The 23,525-nt window shown below is 53.6% G+C and overlaps 2 protein-coding genes across 3 annotated transcripts in view; one reads left to right on the top strand and one right to left on the bottom strand.

Annotated features, from left to right (window-relative positions):
• The window catches only part of LOC136384597 (dedicator of cytokinesis protein 1), a 432,442-nt gene that overhangs the window by 174,637 nt on the left and 234,280 nt on the right, over positions 1-23,525 (top strand). The window lies entirely within an intron of this gene.
• INSYN2A (inhibitory synaptic factor 2A) overlaps positions 2,230-23,525 on the bottom strand; it is a 60,894-nt gene continuing 39,598 nt past the window's right edge. The window contains exons 3-4 of the mRNA XM_066354971.1: positions 19,915-19,986; positions 2,230-4,791 (exon numbers count right to left, since the gene is read on the bottom strand). Of these exons, the coding sequence (XP_066211068.1) occupies positions 4,608-4,791; positions 19,915-19,986 (256 nt within the window). The 3' untranslated portion in view covers positions 2,230-4,607. The remainder of the gene's footprint in view (positions 4,792-19,914; positions 19,987-23,525) is intronic.

The following is a 23,525-nucleotide window of genomic DNA, read 5'->3' as shown; positions in this document are numbered from 1 at the left end:
TTGTCATCAAATATTCCCGCCAAGGTGTGTGCTGTCTCCTGGCACGCATGTTTCATTTCGCGACAGTGTCGTCTAATGGATTTTGTGAACGGGGATGTGTTTTTACCAAAAAAGAAAAAAAAAATGCTACCCTTAATTTTAGTTGCAAAAGAAAGCAATATGTTATAAAAAGTTTCAAGTGGGCGGCCTCGGCGTCTGGGCTTTCTACACGCCTGCCAGCCGCAGTGCCTCCAAAGGCATCTATTTGGTCATAAGTCTACTTGGAACACGTGGATATCCCACAGTCGTTCTCACACAGGTGCACCTGTCAGCGGGGATGACTTCATACATTCATTTTTATTCGGCGTGGGTACAGCAGGTTTCCCTGCCTTCTTCATATTCATGAGGCCCTGGCTTTCTCCCTTTCCCCCCCTAAGAATGGCCCCTGACTGTGGATTTACTGCAGAGGAAATAAAAACCCCCTCGTTACCCGGGTAAAACCAGCTGCCATGCTTGCATATTCATACAGAGCCGCAGAGGTATCTTAAGTTAATTATTGAGCTACTTAAAAGGCAATAGACGGCTTTCACGTGACCCTCTCATCTGCCAAAATGTATGCTGCCCATTAAGGCATGATTAGTTCACGCTAATTCACTAAGTGGAATGGTATTTCTGAGTTATACAGCGCTTTTCAGTAAGTAAGTCGGTTGTACTTTTCCCGTTCCAGATGTGCCCGTGGTAGAGAATCGTTTTTAAGGAAAAGGAAGGTATTTCCAAGTGCAAAGCTGCTCCTGTCAGAGGTGACCCCCCCCAAAGTGGCCTGGCTCTGTGAGCGGGTCCCATTTTACTTGCTGATATGCACGCTCCTGAAAACTCAGCCCCCCCAGTGTAGGCATGGGGACGTCCTGTGCTGTCCCCTGTCCCAGGGGTGAGGGGTGGAGAAGCCCATGCCCGGGTTCCTGCGTGCTTCCTGTTCTCACCATCTCCCGTGAAAGGGAAGAGGCAGGGGCGTCCGTGGGGTGCTGTGTGATCTGTGTGATGCTGGAGATCTGTGCGTCTCTGTGCCACACTGAGGACAGCTCCCCAGGGAGAGCGGCACGGCAAGACAGGCTCCCTGTTCCCGTCTGAGACCGGGCTCGGCCTGGTGCTGGACCGTGTCTACCATACTGCACATCTCCGTGCCAATGGGCAGCCTGGCCGCCTCGTGGGATGCTGCCAACTTCCTAGGCCCTTTCCAAGATAGGCCTTGGGTGTCTCCCTTATGGACGCTCTGCTGGAGCTGGGGGAGGGTCCAGGGTCCAAGGAGCAGGGACACAGGTCCTGGCACCTCTTCTGGAGGCCGGTGGCACCTGTCAGAGTGATGGGGGGGGGACACCCACGTGGCATGCTGTCCTTTGTTATCTGGTGGCTTATAAGAGGGGACTTCTGAGGTGGCTCCCAGGTGATGACGGAGCGTGGTTCCGAGTGGCCTCCAGCTGCTGGGGGGCTGCACTGGGTCTCACACCCCGTCCGCATGGGTGTGGCACTCATCCCTTCTTTCCCTGAGGAGTAGAGGAGGAGCCTTCCGGCCCAGCCGACAGTGGTCCCCCACCCTGACCCGTGGACAGGGAAGAGGGTGGGGGTCTGTCCTCTCCTGGCCTTCCAGGGGGAGGGGTGAGGATTGGGCTAGTCTCCAGGGGGAGAGTTGGGCTGCTGGGGAGAGGAGGGGGAGGCAGAAGAGAAGGAGGTGGCTGACCCCCTGGGGCTGGACCTGGTGAATGGGTGGTCTAGAGAGAAGCCGTCTCTGGAAGGCCATGGCGGGATTTCCCCCAGAAACACAGAGTTCAGTTGTCTGTCTGAGATTTTTTTTAACAATTGCACATCCGTTACCGACCCTGCAGTGAGCCTTTATAGTGAGTGGGTGCCCTGGGTCCTCAGAAAGTCCCCCTGTGCTCCTGGAGGATGTAGCCCCTGTCCTGGTACAAGGACTGGTAAACTGAGTCCTAGCCGGGGTTGAGCCACACACTGTCCTCAGCCAGGCCCGGCCAGTGGGCAGGGCCCACTCCTCACAGCGGTCGGGGGATCTCAGGGAGGTGCTTTTCAGCCTAATGTCCTTCCTTAATCACTACTTTCTTAGATGACGTCTCTTTTTTCCCACCTTCACTGAGACCAGAAAAGAAGTTTCATAGCCACACGAAACATTATCTTTCTTTTTTTTTATTTAAAAATTAATAAAGAACTTAGTGACAAGTATAATAATTGGACCTCTACACGTGATGCCATGGGTACATCCACAGATGAGGGGACACTGTCCTTTTCACCGTGGCTTTTGTATCGAAGGTTTGACCGAGCTCTTTCTGCTAGAAGCATCCTCCTCTGTTTGTGAGACATTGCACTGAAACTATGAAATGACTGAAAACATATATATTTTTTTCTATTCTGAAGACAGTTTTATTTTTAAATAGGAATGAGTGTGTCTTCTGTCTCCTTTCAACTCTCAAAATTTTAATTAATTATTATTATTTTTATTTAGTCTAGACTGTTTTCAAACAGGGACGTTATTTTGCTTGCTAGGATGTCCTCTCGTGTAGACAGATTTATAGAACTAATTAGAAAGCTGTTCATACTCTTATTTCAATTACTGAGATAGTTGGGAATTCTTAAAACACAAGGATGGATCACTTGTTGCAAACATTTTTATAACGTTAGTTAAAAACAGTATAAAATACGTGAAACACACATATATATATTATTTTAGATTTTATGTCTTACATGACACAATTGCACTTCCTTCATGGTACGGGATCATCTTGTTTGTCCTTTTGCACAAAAATACTCAATTCTGTTTACTGAAATCCCAGGATTGGTATCCTTGGCCATTGTTTTCCACAAAAAGATGTGACTTTGTTTTTCTTCTTTGAATTAAAGCATACATCTGTGGTAGAGCTTGAGTAGCCCCCAAAGGATGTTGACATGATAGACCCATTTCATTGATTTCAAAGTTTAGGTCTGATCTCTACTAGGTCCTTGTGGAATCAAAAACGCTTAGAACTAAAGGAGATTTTGCTCTTGAGTCGGGAGGAAAATGCAAGGCAAGAAACAGCTCCAATCTCACCAGTGCAGGTAGAGGTCCTTCTAAGGGGAGCCCCTCGTTTTCTGCCATCAAATCCATGACGTGTGTATGTTCACACGAGGTTCGAGAGTAGACTGTTGGACAGGAAGTCGAAGACTAGGTGTTCTCGTATGTTCACAAACTCTTCAAAATTTAAGTTGTACAAAAAAAAAAAAAAGGCAAAAGAAGATCCCTACTTCCTATTGTGAAAAGCCAACATTAATAACACAAAGTCATCGACAGATCTGGGGATTTGGGTATCTAAAAAGGAGGCTTGCAAACGAATAAGTGAAAAAATAAAGGAACTAAGATTTATATTGAATGTGTAATCAAAAGAGAGCTGTACTGTCACTGTTTATTTAAAAAATACCTAAAAACATTTGATTCACAGCTTTCCCCTTAGGTCATTTTGTACAACTTACCTAATAGGTTTAAGTGTCGGTGATACTACATGTGATTGATGGTAGCCACTAAACTAGAAACACTGTTTCTCTTTGGGATGGTCGGGTCTTCCACAGTTGCTACAAAGCATAACAAATGGTATACAACATCTGCCTGCGCTTTTGGAGATCAACAATGTCTCAGAGATGGATCCACAGAAACACTTTCCCATGGCGGTGGAGACTGCCTGTGATTTATTGGTGACTGAGTTATCCATTGTGTATCTCTATGGGTATTTTTTCTAATTCTTGCCAGAATTTATCATCTGGCCTTTGGGTATCAAAAGATTAAAAATGAGATCTAAGAAAGCTTAGTGTTCAATAGCTCTGACCCTGTCGACTTGCAGTGATTAAAGGCATGTCCTGACTTTGGGGGACTCCTGGCTGCTGGACATTTGGAAACTGAGCAGTAAACACGTCGCGGGTCTGGAGATGTGGAGAATGCTAGATTTGACACGTCGGCGTGACACGGAGATGTGGCCACTTGGCTTAGTGCGCCTCAGCACATGAAGGCAAATATACATTGAGTCACATTATTTAGAGATTATTCATGGTCTCCGACCACTTGAAAAAAATTGTGCTTTCTCCAGAATTTGATGTGCTGACAACTGCACTTGCCCCCGGCTTATTTGCAAAATGGAACGTAAAAATGAAGTCCTTTGCAAACATAAGGCTTGCTGTTTGTTTGTTTTTTCTTATTAAAAAAATAAAATAAAGGCTGGAAAATAATTATGATATTTCGCTGTGTACAGAGTGACAAGCCTGCCGTTTTGCGGGCTGGCCACATAATGCTTGCCGATCTGGGGTGGGGGCAGAATTGTTTTACTTGGCCCCTTGGACGACGTGGAGCTTCACGTCCGGTTTTCCATCCCACATCCGCAAACCGCGAACGACAGTGGCACGTGGTAACGCCAAGTGCCTTGCTGTCTGTTCACTTCTTGGTTGGGACAAAGGCCTTTTTTGGTAAGCGGATGAGAGCTGGGTCGGCACCGGCCTCGGCCGTGCAGTTCACGTGATCCGTTCGTTGTGGAAGAGGATGGGTGGTAAAACTCCAGTGGGTTTTCCAGACAGCCTTTAGACTCCAGACGCCACGAGTCTTAAAGGAACCAGAGTTTCCATCTTCCGTGCTTTTTAGATTCAGTTTTGGATTTTTGCTTGGGAGTCGAGGAGCAAGTCTCCTGCGAGTAAGGCGAGGGGGCGACCTGAGTGTCCTCAAAGGGGTGGAGATTCTTCAGGACAGGCTGGAGCTTGTCCTCCTGCTGCTTGAAGTCCAGCTCCACGCTAGAAAGAAGGGAGAGGAAGCTGGTTAGTGCATATGTCAAGATTCCCTCCCTCAGTGGCACAAAATCGGCTGACATCCTACCAGGGTAATGATCCTTCACATTGGGTTTCTTCTATAATTGTATGGCTCCATATTCAGCAATTGGCTGTACTGTGGGTTAGCTCAGTATCACTGTGAACGACACCTGACCCTTGAACAACGTGGGGGTTGGAATCCCCACCCCCCTACCCCCACAGTTGAAAATCTGCATACAACTCTTGACTCCCCCACACCCGAATGACTAATAGCCTGCTGTTGATTGGAAGCCTTATTGATAACAGAAATGGTCCCTGAACGCATAGGTCAGGTGTTATATGTATTAGATGCAGTGTTCTTAAAATAACGTCAGCTAGAGAAAAGAAAATGCTTTCAAGAAAATCCTAAGGAAGAGAAAATACCTTTATGGTATTAGTATCCATAGCATAAGCAGGAAAAAAAAAATCTGCTTATAAGGTCAAACCTGTGCTGTTTAGGGTCGACTGTATTTCAAAGCAAGTGTGTAGCTCAGGAGTGACGGGCCACGCCATACAGCCCAGGCGCCCAGCAGACTGCGCAAGCTAGTCTCCTGATGCGTGCTTGACAGTGTTTGCACCACGACAAGATGGCCCAGCCACACCACACGTTACTTTCTCTTTGTGAAATCTGATCCGCCCACCCGAAACAGGAACAGGGACAACCACCACAGGACCCAACGTCAGGAAGAGCGGTGTGTGTCCAGGACATTGGCGCCGTCTGCTGTTACTCCCTCGTTACCAGAGGCTTTTCAGGGACAACCACCACAGGACCCACATCAGGAAGAGCGGTGTGTCCAGGACGTCCGCGCCGTCTGCTGTTACTCCCTCGTTACCAGAGGCTTTTCAGGCCGAGACAGTGTTTGAAAATTACCCGAATTGTAATTAACATCACTGGAGCCACAGCCTGCAAACAGGTAGCCACGTGGGAAGACATTTGACCGTAGTGGTCATGTTTGTGTTAGAATGACAGGATTCAAGACCGATTATTTAAAGCATACGCTCTTTCTTGGGAAATTTCTTCACAGCACTCTACGTGCCGAGAGTCCCCCCTTCTCTTCTTGGCTTTGGAAGGACCACAGCTGATCCTCTCACCTCCACTAGCTCTTCACTGTCCCCTTGACCTTGGGCGAGGACCCAGAGCCTCGACTCCCTTCTGCCTACCTGCCCCACACCCCTGGTTGCTTGACTCTCACTCTGTGTCACACAGAGCTTCCAGAGAATTCCGCCCTGGGCTCCTTCCATGTCTGTTCTGGATGCCAGACTAAATGTCAGTAGATTTCAGTAAAGGTTCAGCAGTGATGAGAATGCATGAGCTCATAACGTTTTATATCCAGCGGAACCGTAAACCATTTATAAACATGAAGTCCTATTGATTTAGAGGACCATTAATCCTAGACAAATTTTGACATTTTGGAGAGACAAAACAGCCAAGCTGCATTATCTGGAGCTCTCCAAACAAGTTCAAGACCCGTCTAATGGACCGTTTTATCTGTTAAACCCGCTGTTCCATTTTTCTTATTGTCAAAGACGGTAACGAGATGGGGGAAAAAATTAAAAATATTGTCAAGGCGTTTATGGCCAGTTGCCCCTTGCTCCCAGAATGAGGATTAGTGGTTTCCCCTCATTTCCAAGGGCCTCACTGAGTTGTGCTGCCGCTGATAGGAGGCGGAGGCAAAGCCCATGAGCTCAGGTCCTGCTCATCTAGAACGTGCCATCGTGGAGGCCCAGGTCCTCTGAGGGACAGCTGGGACAAGCGCCCATCGCAGGACGTGCTGCATTTGTGAGCACAGCCCTGTGTTCTGCCATCTGAGGCTGTGGACAGACGGGGTTCCATCCTGGCTTCCCCCTGGCGTTGGGGGGCCGAGGGGCTCCTGTCCTCTTTAGGCCTCCGTCTCCTTCCCTTCAAGGGTTATAATTATTAACGCCCGGACCATCTCACTGGATTAGGTCAGGATGCTCCTCCCCCCCCCAAAAAAAAACAAAAAACAAAAAAACAGCCAGTGAAAAAGGTTTCTAACCTACCAAATGGAATTCAAACATGATTTCATCCTTCTTATCACTTGGCCATCAATTTCATAATGATACCAAGAGCTAATGGTGATCAAGAGAAATGCCTATGAAAGAATTCTTCGACTTGGCTATCCAACAAGGAAAATGAGAAGCTCGCCCTTGAACCGGCGAGCGAGTGTCTCCAGTGTGGTCTGTGAGGTACACGAGGTCACTCTGTCCAGGGACTGGGTGAGGACTGCAAGGCTGCCCGCAGATCCGGGCCCTTTATTTCAAGAGTCCCAGCCAGGCTGGGAGCTCGGAGGGTGGAGGGCGGAAGGCGGGTGCTAGCATTTCCGAGGCTGGGGCCTGTCATGACTGAATTCCGGCTCCCTGTCATGACCGACTTCCCATCAAGCGGCTGCGTTGAGAGGAGTCTAATCTGAGTCCTCGTTCACGGGCTGGCTCGTCCTTTTTCTGCCGAGCTGACTGGCTTTCCTCGTTGTGCTTCTCCTACGGAGAGGCCTTAACCAGGAGCCAGTGTTTCCGTGGAGGGGTGTGTGTGTGGCAGACGGGGTGAATGTGTGATGGGAAGTGCCCGCAGCAGGGCCAGCGGGGTGTCCCGAGCCCCTCCCTCCCCTGCTATAACTCCCACGGTGCCATGTGCTGGCTTTGGGGTGAGGCATATGCACCAGCCCGCAGACTGCGGAGTGGGGTGCCCCGCCCCTCAGTGGGAAGGCCGTGGATTGTTCTGCACCCTGATTTCTGCTGGGGGACTTTCTCACAGTGGCCAGGGCTATCACTAGTCACCTGGTTGAATGCAAAGCAGAGAGCTGGCTAGGAAGGGTAATGTCCGAGGGTTCATAGTGTGGCCAGCTCTGGCTGTCACCAAGTGAAGGTCCCTTCAGCCTTAACAGCCAGATGTCCAGAAGGAAGCTCCTGGTCAGAGCGGAGGCCTTGACTTGGACAACAGCCGCTAGTGCCCACTCTTGGCCATTCTGACTCTTCTGTGCACAGCCTCCTCCCTGTTTAACCAGCTAGCTGTCCAGAGAGTGCCTGGGGGGCTGCCTGGTGGAGGGGAGCGTCCCCCTCTGGGTTTAACCACTGATCTCCAAATGACACCGGGCGTGGGGACAGGCGCCCCGCGTGCTGCCTGGTAGGTGGTGTGGCCACCATTGCTGAAGGCGTGGGTGCTGTCTTCATGGCTGTCACTCCCTCCCCCTGCCTGAAACTGCTGTCCTGGCTCGTGGGAAGGCCTGCCACTCCTTGTCCCTCTTGTCCCCCAGGCCCCAGGGCACGTGACCTCCTCATTCTCTAGCCACCTTCCAAGACACCCCCCCATCACCACCCCTTTCTCCCTTCTCTGCGCTCACCACAAACAGTTGCTTGTCCCCACATTCTTCTGCCTCCATCCCCTCAAAAGTGGGTGCTGTGACCGGGGACCCTGCCATCTGTGCTCCCAGCTCCTGCCGCGGGGCCTGCCTCATGGCGGTCGCCCGATGAAATTGCCCGAATTAAGGAGTGAGCACTGAGCCCTAAAAGACAGGTTCCCTCTGGGCATGAGCCCCGTGCCCCGAGCTGGCTGCTCTGCGTAGGGCAGGGCTGCTGTCCTTCCCCCTCTCCCCCCACAGCGGCCCACTCCTGGCCGAAGACAGACGGGGCTCTCCCGGGCGGCGTGTTGTATGCGCTCCAGGCAGAACATGCTCAGCTTCATCTCTGTGCCCGGCTCCGTCTCTGTCTCTGAGCCCGGCTCCGTCTCTATCTCTGTGCCCGGCTCCGTCTCTGTCTCTGAGCCCGGCTCCGTCTCTGTCTCTGTGCCCGGCTCCGTCTCTGTCTCTGAGCCCGGCTCCGTCTCTGTCGTCTCTGTGCCCGGCTCCGTCTCTGAGCCCGGCTCTGTCTCTGTCGTCTCTGAGCCCTGCTCCGTCTCTGTCTCTGAGCCCTGCTCCGTCTCTGTCTCTGTGCCCGGCTCCGTCTCTGTCGTCTCTGAGCCCTGCTCCGTCTCTGTCTCTGAGCCCGGCTCCGTCTCTGTCGTCTCTGAGCCCGGCTCCGTCTCTGAGCCCGGCTCTGTCTCTGTCGTCTCTGAGCCCTGCTCCATCTCTGTCTCTGTGCCTGGCTCCGTCTCTGTCTCTGTGCCCGGCTCCGTCTCTGTCGTCTCTGTGCCCGGCTCCGTCTCTGTGCCCGGCTCTGTCTCTGTGCCCGGCTCCGTCTCTGTCTCTGTGCCTGGCTCCGTCTCTGTGCCCAGCTCCGTCTCTGTCTCTGTGCCCGGCTCCGTCTCTGTGCCCGGCTCTGTCTCTGTGCCCGGCTCCGGCTCTGTGCCTGGTTCCGTCTCTGTTGTCTCTGAGCCCGGCTCCGTCTCTGTCTCTGTGCCTGTCTCCGTCTCTGTGCCCGGCTCCGTCTCTGTGCCCGGCTCCGTCTCTGTCTATGTGCCCGGCTCCGTCTCTGTGCCTGGCTGGATCGGAGGAGAGTCAGGCGCATTTCCTGCAGAGCACACACCGGAGTCGGGACTCGGCCCTGGCACTTCGCTCCCTGCGTCCGTTTCGGGAAGAGCCTGCAGTCAGACCCCGCAGAGGGTGACGGGTGCTCTCCAGGCCCTGGCTCCTGCGCTGTGCTGAGGGAGACCCCTCTATCCCGTTCACTTTTCCCGGGGCCCAGTGTCGCTTTCTGCGTGACGGTGCTTCTGAGCTGCCTCGGGGGCAGCGCTCCTGGCCTGTGCAGGGTGGACCTGCCTCCGCAGACCGGTCCCCTGGTCCTCGCCCAGACCCCTCCAGTCCCACGGGCAGGGGGCTTGTTCCTGTCCCAGCTCTGGGCTCCATGTCTCACTGTCCCCTAGGATTCTGCTGGGGGTTTGCCCAGCTCCCTGCAACCTCCGGGCTCTTAGGCCCAGCAGCACCCGGGAAGCTGCCGGTGGCACCGCCCACGTCCTGCAGGACGATTCACAGAACTACTAGTGTGCCCCGGTCTTTGGCCACGCCGCGCCGTCCCCGGCCTCTGCTGGGCTCTGCATGACGGCGCTCCGCTCGCGCCCGCAGACTGCAGAGGACCGTCCCCTCGGCCCTGGCCGCTGCTGCTGCTCCTGAGCTTCCTGTGGACACTCGGGCTCGGCCCCGGTGTCCTCAGCATGCTGTGGCCGATGCCTCAAGTTCACTTACGGGAAATGATTTTAAAACATCCCTTTCTCCAGTCCCCTGGGTGTAGCAGGGAAAAGTTCACAAGAGGTGGCTCTGGCTCCCAAGCAGGCGTCTCGGGAGGAAAACCTAAGATCTCTGATGTCTCCGGCCGTGCCAATGGCGGTGTGGCTCAGTGGGCTGCACCGGAGCAGAGGTGTCCGTTTTTAATTCCCTCTGAACTAAGTGGCACAGTCCCCTGGCACCACCTGGCACTACCTGGCTCTGGCTCTGGCTAGCTCACGTTTCCGCCACTGTGGGTAAATCACTTTCCACCGAGGTCCCATGTCGCCTCCCCGTCCTGTGGCTTGTCTGACACAGCCATGCCTGCACGTCCCTTTGTCTGGTCCACACGCCTCCCGGTGGGTTCTCTCCACGGGTCACGCCCGGCCCGTGTGGCATTGCGGATTCTTCTTTCTCTTGAGTCTGTCTCTGGACTCATGGATGGATGCACCACGGTTAATTCGCTTGACATCCATGGTACATTTAGAGCTGTGTTCGGCTCAGAACATGCTGGCTTTGTTTACTGAGTTGAAATGGAACAGATGAGCTGATCTCCAATCCTCTTCCTGCTGGTCCAGCAGAATGTGGCTGCTCCGTTTTCTTTTTTATGTTGTTAATAATTTATTCATCAAAACAAATGTATGTATACAACTAGGCCTCTATGTTATATACCATGTGCATATATAGGGACATGTTACATACCATATGTGCGTGTGTGTGTATGTGTATGTGTGTGTGTGTGTGTGTATTTAGGCATGTATACATGGATCTCATTCCAATAGTGTCCAATATTAGTAATTTGTACTTACTAGCTTTTAACACTTTGAACATAGAAATGATGGGTCCTAACTTTAAATCCTTCCCTCACCACTGTTTCACACAGTAGGTACCTCATCAGAGACTATAGAACCACCATCCTATTTAAAACACCAGAAATAGACGGGCACTCAGTACTATGGACGCACACCCCGAAGACCTATCCCGTTGTCCTGGTAGGCTCTGGCAAGTAAATGACCACTGCAGTCAGAGAACAAAACAAAACAAAAATAACCCCAAAGCATGCGTCCAGCACCCTGGCCACCAGTGTGACGATGGCGTGTCCAACGTGAGAGCTAGGCAGGGACCCGCTGACTCCGTCGGGCTCTGCTCCCAGACCCCACTGCAGAAGAGCCCCCTGCCGTGTCTGCCTGGCTGCCGCCTCGTCCTCCGTCTATCTTGTCTACGGCTCTCCGGAGTACAAACACTGGTCTGTTGCCCGGGGCTCGTCTAAGTGCCATCTGCGCCAGGACCAGGGAACCATCTTTTAAACTCTTGTCCATTGTGAGGGTGAATCAGAAAGACTCCAGCCCCCGTTATGGTCTCTGCTCATAGTTATTTCTCAAGTACGAAAAGGGACCAGATCACCAACAAGAGTGACATAGATGCAGTAAGCCTGTCTGATGCCACACTCATAGTGAGCCCCAGAGATCATCCATTAGCATTAGAAGGGATCCATCACTATTTAACTGCAGTATGCTGCTGTCCCTAGCCCCACCAGAGAGCACGCAGCTCCAAACCGTTGGCCACCAAGTGCATTGTCACTGATGTTAAAAGGAGAAAAACACCTGATTGTTGGTTTTAAGGTGGTTGTAGTGGGTCCTGTAGGCCCTAGGGGTGTAGCCCCAGGTCAGGGACTTGGCTGTCACCTTGTCTGCTCTTCTCATTTTAAAGTGGGCATTCCCCTTCCCAGCGTGGCAACTGGCCTCTCCCTAGGGCCCCGGGGCTGGAGCTAACGTGCAAGGCAGCCCAGCCCCTCTGAGCTCCAGCCCAGAACTGTGAGTCCAAGATGCTCCGAAGAGCCCCCGCCTGTCCTGACGTGAACAGAGAGGCCTCCCCCTCCCCCCCACACACCGACTAGGTCTTACCACCCAGACCAGGAAGCCATGAACTTCTTGTGTGTGCCCTCTGGTGTCACCAGGGGCCAGTCTAACCCCCGAGCTCACGCTGTAAACCTCTAGAGCTGTCATTTCTGGGACAGAAGCTCTTTCTAGTTGATGGACAGCTGAGTGGTCTTAGCAACCACCGTCTTCTCTAGTCACGTGTGCCCCCAAGGATCTCACAGGCTCTTGCTCAGGGCGTCGTGTCCGGCCCATAGAGGAGTCTCCATGTTCACCTCGGCGAGAACTACACTGCTCACAGAAATGAGGGATTTGGGGAACACACAGATACCCCAGCACTTCCAGCCTTCTGTCTAGCACATTTTCACCAATGAAATAAAAGTTGGTTTTGCACCTCATTTGCATAATCGCACAAATTTCTTTGCCTTGTCGTTTGCTTTTCTGACGTTCTTGTTTAATAAAAAAGAAAAACAAGTGGTTCTTTTTTTTTTTTTTTCATCACTTCATACTCATTTTGAAATATCCCCTAGTTGTTGTGAGCAGTCTACATCGATTTCCTCATGGAACTGACCGTGTAACCCTATGCCTTGGACGTTGGTGGATGCTGCCTTAACTTTTAACCAAAGGTGAGCGTCCTAAGAGGAGGGTGACCAGTACAGTTAGCCCTTCTCTGATGATGAATTGCTTTACCAGTAACAGGTGGAAACGAGTGAGCATCTTTCAGTTGTACAACTGTACTCGGTTTTACCACATTGAATACATACTAGAGTCAGATGTTTGAATTAAGATGCTAGTAAAGGCTGCCAAAAGGTTGCTAACAATTACTAAAACGTAAATCCTTACCTATTCGTTAAAAAATAATATATTTTTTAAGAATGTGAACAGAATAGGAAAAAGAAAATCCTTGGATTATTGGCTCTGGGAAAGAGAATTTTGAGGTCTGCGCAGTCATTCTTCTTTTCTGACTTTTAATTTACTTTATTAAAAAAAAAAAAGAGTCGGCCTGGCATGTGGAAGTCCCAGGTTCGATTCCTGGCCAGGGCACACAGGAGAAGCGCTCATCTGCTTCTCCACCCCTCCCCCTCTCCTTCCTCTCTGTCTCTCTCTTCCCCTCCCGCAGCCAAGGCTCCACTGGAGCAAAGATGGCCCGGGCGCTGGGGATGGCTCCTCGGCCTCTGCCTCAGGCACTAGAATGGCTCTGGATGCAACAGAGCAACGCCCCAGATGGGCAGAGCATCCAGTTGAGCGCAAGCAGAAGCCTGTCTCTCTGCCCCCCCCCCCCCCCGCCACCCCTTCTCACTTCCAGGGGGAAAATATTTCCTTACATTAGCACGACACTACGTAAGGGGTCGCCCAGGGAATCCTTTCTGTCATCTCCTCCCCCACCCCTCCACTCACTCACTGTAAATACCAGCCACCAAGCATGAGGACAAGACAATAGGCCAGTTTCCTCCACACTGGTTCATGTTGTTAAAGAACTTACTGTTAGCAAACGGTGGTAACTGAGGGCAGACGGGAAAGGGCACTTCCACTGCGAGACAGTCAGTAAGGGACAAAGGCAGCACTCCACGTGGATGGATAGATGGACAGTCTGGGGCTGGCACAGGTCGGCATTCAGGTACAGTGTCCCCTGAGCAGCCAGACACCCCTTCGTCCTGAAGCTGTCCATGGGGTGGCTGTCCCGAGTGTGGCCCCCCTCACCAGCTCAACCAGGATCGGTGACATTGCCACACACAGGGGTTTACCTGGTGCCTTTGCAACCTGACAGCATGTGCTCCTGCTGGTTGTGTGAGGCGTTAGCCAGGACGACTTGAGAAGATGAGCCCATCCATTCTGTGACCTCCCTGGCTCAGCCTCTAAGCCTAGGCCCTAGGGTGTCTTGACATCATCTCTTTTGAAATCCTCTCCTTATATTGGGACGGGACGGGCAGCATTTGGGAAACTTCCTACTTGATAAGCAAAGGTTGTGACGTACTAGCACGCTGCCCAGCTGCCAGACAGGGGAGTGCACGCGTGCAGGGGGCACCCACGTCCGTCCCTGGGGATGCTCTGGTGTTTCTCCCGCGGTGGCTGACAGTTGTTCCTAACTCTCTAGCCTTCCGGGGCTCTATAGAATACCCCTAAAACCTCCCGCACACGGTGTCCCTGCACTGTGACCCGTCTCCTCTGAGTCAGCTGTCCCCCCGGGTCCAGCATCCCGGCTTTCCTCGGCTCCTCCCCTTCAGCCCTTTGTCCCTGTGCCTGTGTCTGTCCCTTCAGTGCACAAGGTTCCTCATTGAGAGATGCTTATGGAGGGGGCTGTGCCTGGGGCGGTCTTCAGCCCGATGACCAGTGTCTTCCTCCCCGTCCCCCCGTGCCTGTCTTACAAAGGCTTGCTGAAGAAAGGTGTTTACGCACCAGACGGACAGGCGGTCAGGCATTTTATCATATGGTTGTTTGGGAATCCTGACTATGGTTGGCCATCAGTGAGTGGCATCATGTCACATGATGAAACTGTGACAGAAAGCAGGGCATTCTGGGAGCTCCTTCTCTCTCTGGTGTGGGAAACAGACGTAGGCAGACCCGCGGACTTCCTGTCCATTTGGGGTCCCAGCCGCTCACTGACCCACTGCTAAACAGTGCCACTGGAGGCCAGCTACCTGGTGGCCTGGACAACACAAATGTAGCAGGTATAGGTTGTGCCCTCCCAGGGGGTGGGGCCGTCACCGAGGGTCTTGTAACGGGATGGTGGGGCATCTGACACTTCACTGGGATAGTCTAAATTCTGGTCAAGACCCCATTTATTTCACGGGAGCCGGCATTGTTACTTCTGAACCTGAGGCCGGCCTGTGGCATTCTGATAGAACTGAATCCGAGCCATTTGGTCCCCGTGGCTCACAGATTGGCCACTTCAGCAAAGGAGGAGGGATGGATGTACGCTGGCATGTCTCCTCGCTCCTCCCTGGAACAAACTCCTGAGCCAGGTGACTCAGAGGTAACCTGGGTCGCCAGCTTTGTCCGATGAGAGAAGTACCAGGCGAGACTCGGAGCCCATGGTCCCGACGGTGTGGTGGGGGGGATTCTATTAGTAACTTATCCTTTTACGGCAGCCTGTCTCATCAGGAAACAGGGACAGCGGTCTGGGAGAGCTGTGCTAAGGAGAACTGACACTCTCATCTCTTTTAATTATATATGTATATGCAATTTTCTTTTTCGTGCTGAGACAGTCTTGCAATCAGGCTGGGTCACAAAGGGATGTCCCCTTGAAATTCCCAGTGACGGATAGTCCCCTGTGATGGGCGAGGTATCCGTGGACCGGTCTGCAGGGCAGCCATCTCGCTGTCCGAGGATGGTCGTCCGTCTCTCCATAAATCGATTTGCCGATACTGGGATGGGCGCTGTCCGGGTGAGCGATGGCTTGTGGCTGACCACGCTTCCAGCTGCTGTGTGCTTTCTCTCAGACCCATTTCTCTGTGACTGTAAATCATTGACTCGGATCCGGAGCGGGCAGGGGCGTGCCCGATCCATCAAGGACCCTTAGTGCCCTCCGGCGTGCCTGAGGGATGTCACAGACACCCCTCCAAAGACGGAGCAAGGGAGCGGAGGGGCAGCCCTGCCCCTGGGCACGGCCACCGGAGGGGCAGCGCTGGTGGGCTGGTATTTCCAGCCTTCTTCTGCGTGTGGTACTACTACTGGCTGCCCTTTCCCTGAAATTGCTTTAAGACCTTTTGTCTTCTTGATGTTTTTTATTTTTTTTCTTCCCCAAGTCCTGCATATTTCCACGACAGGCTTATTTTTCACAGAGAAATATGTGCCGCCGCTCGTGGGAAGGTGCACATTGATTATGGGGCTGCGTTGGTCAAAGCCTGGCCAGCCGGGTCCCGGTACGGCCCCCTGTGCCCCTCCCTGGGCCAAGTGTTTCTTCTGCTGCTCGGAGATGGTAATTGGGTTTTTGTGGCACGCGGTGTGTAAATGTGCGTCCGGCGGGGTAGATGCATTGACCTCCCCGGCGCTCTGCTGCCAGCAAACAGGTATGACAAATTGTAACACATGAGGACGGCAGCTCGGGTGGCCTTCTGTCTCTCCCGGGCTCTGGGACCACCGCAGCCCTTTGGCAGTTGAAACTTCTTTATTGTGAAATTCCTTGAACTGATTTCAATCCCAGGGTGCTCCAGGCATCTTAGGAGAAAGACCCAGCGTCTGAGATGGTGGGGGAGGGACTCACGGGAACATTCCGGAAGCCTTGCAGGCAGACCTTGGTACCCAGGAGCCTGGGGGCCGGACCTAGTCCTGGAACCTACTGCCAGGACCCTGCTCTTGAGCTAAACTCACCCTCCATAACGGGACTCCTCTCTCTGGGGAGGCGTGTGCAGGATTCGGAGGAGGACTTGTTGGCACATTTCCTTGATGAGAACAAATGGGCTCCGGTCACAAAACCTCTGAAATGTGGACGCTGGCTCCCTGGGGCCTATACTTCTGAGATGTGGCTCCCACGGGCTGGCCGCAGGGTCACCTGAACAGGCGGTTTCTCCAGCCCAGGGAGTAGGGAGTGCTGGGTGCCTTACCACCAGAGACCCAGGTTCTTCAGGAAGCATCTGGTGGCGTTTGAGGATGGAATCATAGGGCTGCCCCAATGCCGAGGAGTCACCTGGCTGAATGCCTGTTTGCTTCCTTCTCTCTTTCGCCAGAGGGCACGGGGGGGGGGGGGAGGGAGTTCCCCTAGCTCAGGGTATAGACTGCCACCGGTCATCAGCACAGATGCAGGTGGCCTTGAGCTTCCCTCCCCGCCTCTTCCGTTAGGGCGTGGCGTGTGCACGGGACTTGAACCCGCGGCTTCAGGGTGTGCCAGGGGACATTGCGGAGGCCCGCACAAGGCTCCGGCCACACAGGCTGCTCTGTGTTCCACCCACCTGCCTCTGTCTCACTCCTCAGCTGCATGCTCTTGTACCCAGCGTCGGAGCGATGTGACGTCACGGGATGTGACATGAGCCCACGTAATATACCTGGGGCAAGAGAGACTGACCGCTGTGAGTTAGAGGCTTCGGGATGTGGAGGGGTCCCCATAACACAGAGCGCCAGCCCTGCAGGGGCAGCACAGCTTCCGGAAGGATTCGGCTGTCAGAGTGCATCCCGTGACCTGGTTTCCATGGCAAAGGACGGTGGGCATGGCTCACGGAAGAGAGCGGGGAGCTCTTACGGGGGCCCCCACTTTCACAGAACATGTCTAGGCCTCACCTTGAAAGATCAGTGTCCCTTCAAGTCAGGTAAACATCAGAGCTCAATACATATGATTCAAATGGAAATTAATGCATTTCCGACAATGATTTCTGCTTGGGCTGATTTTTCTAAGGAGTTGACCAGAAAGTGAGGTTTCCCCCTCTTACATCATCTGTGGAGCTCAGCAAACTCCAGCCCAGTGTCAATGACCAGTGGAACGAGTTCCTGCTAAACTTTTGTCCGGGCACCTGACATGGTCAGGTTGCTAATTGTTCATGTCTCATGATTTCCAATGTCAAGTGATAGGAATGTTGATGAACTGGATATACGTTTGACTCAGCAGTAGCACCGAGCCCTTGGTCTGACTTAGTAGCTGGTGGGCTGACTCTGGAAGGCAGGGGGCATCTGGCAGAAATCTCCCTGTGACGGCTCCCAGAGTCCCTCTGTTTCTGCCAGAAGGTGGGGCTTTGAGGAGTGGAGGTGGTTGTTATCACTCCGACGGAAGAGATCTTGAAATACTTTCCCGACAGAGAGATGTAAAATTCCACATTTTCTCTCCACCCACCTGCCCTGGGCAGCTTGGCTCATTGAGAGAGCGCCGAGAGGGGTTCCGCGTGGCCTGGCTCCGTTCCGGTCCTGGATGGAGACACCCGTCCTGACAGTCACGTCCGTGATGGGGAAGGTCTCTCGGGACAGACGGGCCTTTTCCCACTTCGCAGGAGGTGACTGGCGTGATGGCAGTGTGGCGCAGTGCCTCGACCTGGTGAATCTTTCCTGAATTCTGGCAAATCCCCGGGGTGCTGGGCCCCCCACCCCAGTTCTTCTGGAAAGCGGGGCCCGTGGCTGGGGCAGGGGATCCACGCAGAAGGGTGATGGAGCGCATGCTACACAGTCACCGCTCCAGGGAGTCTCCTGACGCTGACAAAGTCCTGTCCTCAAGCTTGTTCAATCACGTGTAGTGTCCCTGTTAGTGGAGGTGACGTCTGGATTTAGAGTCACATTCATTTAAATGACTTCGGTTCCATTGGAGAGGGTCCCCATCCGTCCTCTGCTCCAGTCGTCCACAGAATGGCAGGCGGGTTTACGCTCACGGCGCACCCGCGCGTGGGGGACCTTCCCCGGAAACCTCTGCCCGCGTCGCTCCGTGGCTCTCAAAGCCTGGAGGGGCTTCGGCTCCCAGAGTAACACAGACTGACCTGTGAGGACACGCGCCCGGTGGCCCTCACTGCTGTCCTGAGGGCCTTCGCTCTTCACTCTGAGTTCCCTTCCACAACGGGGATGGAGAGGAAAAAGTCCCGCTCACCACACTTCTCTGATACATTGCAAGTCTCCGAGGAGAGAATCTGCATCTCGTAGGAGTTCCTGACACAGAAAACACACCTGGGTGCCCCCACCCCGCCCTCTGTGACAGGTGGAGAACCAAACCAGCGGAGGGCAAGGGCTCGCGTGCTGGCGGGGTTGCCGCAAGCCCTCAGCCCTATGCCTGGGACCGCCGTGGACCTCAGCCTGGGGCCGGTCCCAGCGTCCCAGCGCCCCAGCGAGGCGGGCTCTCCCAGCCTCAGCACTGCTGTCATTTCGGACCCGATGACTGTGGTGGAAGCGGTCCTGTGCATCACAAGATGTTAGCGGCACCCCTGGCCTCTGCCTCCCAGCTGCCAAAGGCCCCTCCCCAGCTGGGACCTAGCCCGGTGTCCCCGAGGAGGCAGAGCCTCCCTCTGTGGACATCTTCTGCTCTAAGGAACAGGCTCGGGAGAGGTGGTCTGCCCTGTGCCTGCCCGCCCCTGCTTCCAGACGAGGGCCGCAGGGGAGCTGGTGCTGCTGCTTTCAAAGAACCCGGGTCCTGCCTGCGAGGTCCTCCCTCCCTTACTGACATGCGATGGGTCCTAGATTGTGGGCGTTCAAGCGTTTCGCTCTGTTGAAGGTGTTTATGCCCCCCCTCCCCCTGTCTTTTTGATGAGAGGATGGTCACTGAGGACATGAGTTTAGAAGGTGTATTTCGAGGCAGGTGAGAGTTCCTTGACACATTGTTACATATGTAACTGTTTAGTTAGAAATGGTTTTGGTAATTTGGCAAGTCAACTGGAACGGTTCTTCAGGCTTAATTCTTAAAAATGAACTAAATCATCAATTCCCTCATCCTCTCTTGTTTTTGAAAATTACATTTCCAGGAAGAAAAACAAACACAGAAAAGGATGTCACCTCTGAAGGCTGTGACTGTGTCTTGAAACCCTAACTGACAGCCATGACCCCACAGCAGGGCTTTCGCCTGTTGCACGTTCCGCTGCGTTCTTGTTGATGTGAGGAATCTGAACAAACTTCAGATATAAAGACGGGAAGACCAGCTGCTGGGGCTCCAGACAGGGGATTATGCCCCAGGGGACTCCTACGCCAGGGTCCTCGGGAGCTCCCAGGAAACAGGCCGCCCATTTGCTGTGGGCAGGGTGGGTCTTCCGTGGTGACCCTGGCACCCCCAGAGGGCTTCTGGGCCTCTGGTCCGAACCACCTGAAGGGCTTGTATCTCACAGTTTCCCCACAACACCCGGTATGAGCGACGCTCCTGGCTCTCGGTTCCCAGGGTGCAGGGCCATCAAACCCACACTGGTGTTTGAAACTGCTGAGAGACATTATTAGCCAGAGACACGCGCTCTGGCTCTCCTCCCTGGATCCTCCCAGGACCCTACACCTGGGGGCTGGGGGGAGAAGGGAGTGTGGAGAAGGGGCTTAGATGGATGGTCAGATAACGCCCTTGACTTTCTGTCTGAGGCGGCCCCCGCGTGGGCGGGCCCCCCGTCATGTGTTAACACGTAACAGGGAAGCGGGAAGAGGGGAGAACGTGAACATACCTATAGATAATACATGCACTGTTCCTGCACGTGTCACAGTTAGCTGTGTCTTGCGCAGTCCGATATGAAAGCCTACAAGATAAGAACAGAGGAGCATTACAAGGGTGGGGCATGGTGGCCGCAGGCTCTCCCCAGCAGACCCCACCTACGCGCTGCCTTCCCCGGTGGGCGGGGCCAGCGTCCCTCCGTCCCGATGACGGAACGGGTCCGTCCACGCTGGTGCCCCCCTGCGTGCCTGCGCGGTGGCGTGGACGCCCCCCCCCCCCCATAGACAGCAGCCGCGGGGATGATGGTGACGTTCAGTTTGGATTGTGAGCAGGAGCTGCGGGGTGGAGTCAGCAATCTGATTTTTTTATAAGCGGAGGGAATTTGGGATGCTCCGTTGCAACTTGGTATTTGTGCCGCTTTAGAGAAACGTGGAGGTGGGGGGAGGGGTCCGCCCCAGCCCTGTGGACGGGCGGGATCGCTGTGTGCCCAGCCACCTCATGGCCTCCTAGGGGGAGGGGCCTCCACACTGCTGCCCTCGGGTCTAAGCCCGCCCTTGGCCTGGCTTTGCCCAGCAAGTTCGGTATGAATTTTACATCTTTAAATGGTTAGAAAAGCATCGAAGTGATAATAATGTTCGGAACACGTGAACAAGACTGAGAGTCAGGCTCCGTGTCCATGGGTACGGTTTTAAGATCATAAGACGTACTTAGGTTTTTCCTTTAAGTACCGACACGGAGTCCTTGGTTTTGCCTCTTGGTTTGCAAATCCTGAATATTTCCTCTGGGTGTTCAGAGGGAACAGTGTGCCAGCCCTGTGACCGAGTATCTCGGGGTCCTTGCCACGCGCCCTGGTTTGGGGGGGCTCTGGCCATGCGTCCCTGTTCGCTGTCTTCAGCTGGCTGCACTCTCTGATGAACTCCGCAGCTGTGAGGACAGAGATCGTGGTGGGGGTGAGGGTGGCTAACTCTCCTCCCATCCAAGTACTAACCAGGCCTGACCCTGCTTAGCTTCCGAGATCAGACGAGATTGGGCACGTTTAGGGTGGTATGGCCGTAGACAACTCTCCTCTTGCTAAAAAAAAAATGCTGGAGCCTTTTCCGGTAGTACCCCGGGGACTGCTGTACACGCTGGAAGGGATGGTATCAGAGTTCCCTCGACCAGGCCTGGAACATCTCAGGACAGTCACCCCAAGAAGCTAGTGTGGGCGAGCTTTCTCAGTCTCTCTGACCAGTCGGCTGGCTTTTCCTCTCCGATCTTTTTAACATGCTGGCATGTTTGTTTGTTTCTGAATATTACCTTTTACCCGGGAACAAACATGATCACCAGGGTTTGTTAAATTGTTGCAGAAGGAAAGCTCCCATCTGAATTGGCTGACCCACACTTCGGGGGCCGGTGCGCACGCCCGGAGCCACTTGGCGTCGTGGCTGTGTTCACAGAGGGTGCCTGTCCCCCGGACGGCCGGTGTTGTATCACCCGCACGGAGCAGACTCCTCCTGCGTGCACCACGGGCTTTGCATCGAAAATGACTTGTTTTTCTCATTATATGTTTCTTGTGTTATGTAAACATTTAACAAAGGATTTCCGGCTCAATGCCACGCTGTCTTGGTGAGCTTTGGTAAACTGGGACTCGGCCTTGGAGCTCTGTGCATTTATTAATTAAGTGACCACATTCTGTCCCAACCTACTGCCTGTTGTAGCCTGTGTCCCATTCTCCCTGAGAATGAACTGGAGTCATAGCATGGTGGCATTTATGTTGACCATCCACCATCACCTCCCTTTTGGGACCCATCCGTGGCCTTTTTACCCTCCCTTTGACTTTGTCAGGAGAGCACCAGGGAGGAGCCTGGGTGTTACCCCCTACCCAGCAAGCTTTCTCCCGAACCTTCTCACCTGGCCCCAGAGGTGTGGAACCGATACAGGGTTCCTCCTGCTATGACCTTGACCTTGTGCATCCTTCCACGCCTTGTCACATCTACCAGGCGCCTCTCTCCACCCCGCTTACTTGACTAGCGCCTGGTCCTGAGCCCATTTCTGACCAGGGTTGTTTTGTACAGTGAATTGGGCATGGACTTGAGTCCCTGTCCTAGCAATGACCTGTGGGATGTGGAATGTGCTGTCACACTGGTAGGGCGGGTGGCAGGTGAGGGACTGCCCCCCTACCAAGGACTCACCTCCTGCCAGGGAAGAGCACCCATGAAGGTTGTCATGTGCTAGTTAACTGCAAACCGTAGGCTTTTAAAGAAAATGGGAAATGGGGAAAATCAGGGAAGTGGCTTGTTTCTTAACCCTTTCCCAAGGGCACAGATGACTTCCCTGTCCTAGAGCTGGTGACAAATGTCTGTCAAGCCACATCAGCATCAGCACCCCTTCCTTGCCCTGTATTGTAGGGCTCCCATTGTCTCCCTTCCATTAGAGCCCGGAGTCCTCAGGTTAATGATGCTGCCCTTATCCTATAGAGGAGGGCACAGTGACACCAAAGTTCTGGGGCTCATCATGCTGGGACTCTAGGCTTCGGTGCCCCGATGCCCCTCCACCTTGGGGCTAGCACTCTGCTCTCTGTAATTGCCAGCGTGGGGCAGGCACCAAATCCCACAGGGACAGACAGAGGCTGCAGGCACCTGGCATGCACGAGAGGACTCTCTTCTAGGACTCTGGGCTTTGTTCAGTTAGAAGTTGCTTTTCTAAAGCCATACAGAAGACTCGATTCTCATCACCTGGTAAAAAGCACACATTTCACACACCCCCCCCCCCCCATTATAGTCAGTAAGCAAACAGTAAGTGCCTACTGGTCACCAGGCATTATGCTGGCTCCTGAGGGGATACTTGGGGACAACATCGAGCCCCTGTCCTCACAAAGCTCACAGTGGAGTGGGAGAGGCAGACCGGCAGCAGGGGAACACATGAGCAGCGGCCGGGCGGAGGGGTGGTTCATGTGGGCCACGGTGGTGTGCTAGGGGCGTGCTGGGAAGGCTTGCTTTGGCTGGCACAGTGAGGACAGGTCGTTGGACATCAGACCTGAATGAACGATGATGACATAAACAATAACAGTAATAATAAAAGCAGTCATCTGGCGATCTAAGGAAGAGCACAGCTGAGGGAGCACCATGTTGTGAACTTGACAATGGGGATGACTTGGCCTTGTTCGCAGGACAGGGTGAAAGGGCCCGTGGGGCTAGGACAGAGGGGACAAACGGCAGTGGGTGGGGTAGAGAGCATGTCAGACAGGGAGCTCTTTGGAGACACTGTTTAAAATTTTGTGGGAAACCAGTGGAGAGTGTTTCTTATAGATGGTTCGAGAATGGCGTGGAAAGGCTTCCTCTTACCCTCCACTCCGAGCCCCTCCCTTCCCAGCCTCACTCATCCCACCCCCTTTCTCTTGCTTTCTTTTGTTTACAGCCCCGCCCACCCGACTCCGCCCTGCTGTACTGTAAGGTTTGGCTGACTTCTGTTGATAAAGGAGCAAATGAGTCCTTACGGGAGACTTATCTGTGCCCACTGGTGTCTTAGCTACTTTCAGAGAAAACCCACTCCTCAGTCCTGTTTCCACCAGGTCCGAGCAGCGGTTCTCACCGCCCCTGATCTTTTCTTGGAGAGACCCTTCCGCCTGCTTGTCAGGTTTTGTTG

Source organism: Saccopteryx leptura, chromosome 13 (genome assembly GCF_036850995.1).
Source record: "Saccopteryx leptura isolate mSacLep1 chromosome 13, mSacLep1_pri_phased_curated, whole genome shotgun sequence".
Lineage (NCBI taxonomy): Eukaryota > Metazoa > Chordata > Mammalia > Chiroptera > Emballonuridae > Saccopteryx > Saccopteryx leptura.
Note: the sequence above shows the minus strand (reverse complement) of the source record. Positions and strands in the feature narration are given on the sequence as shown.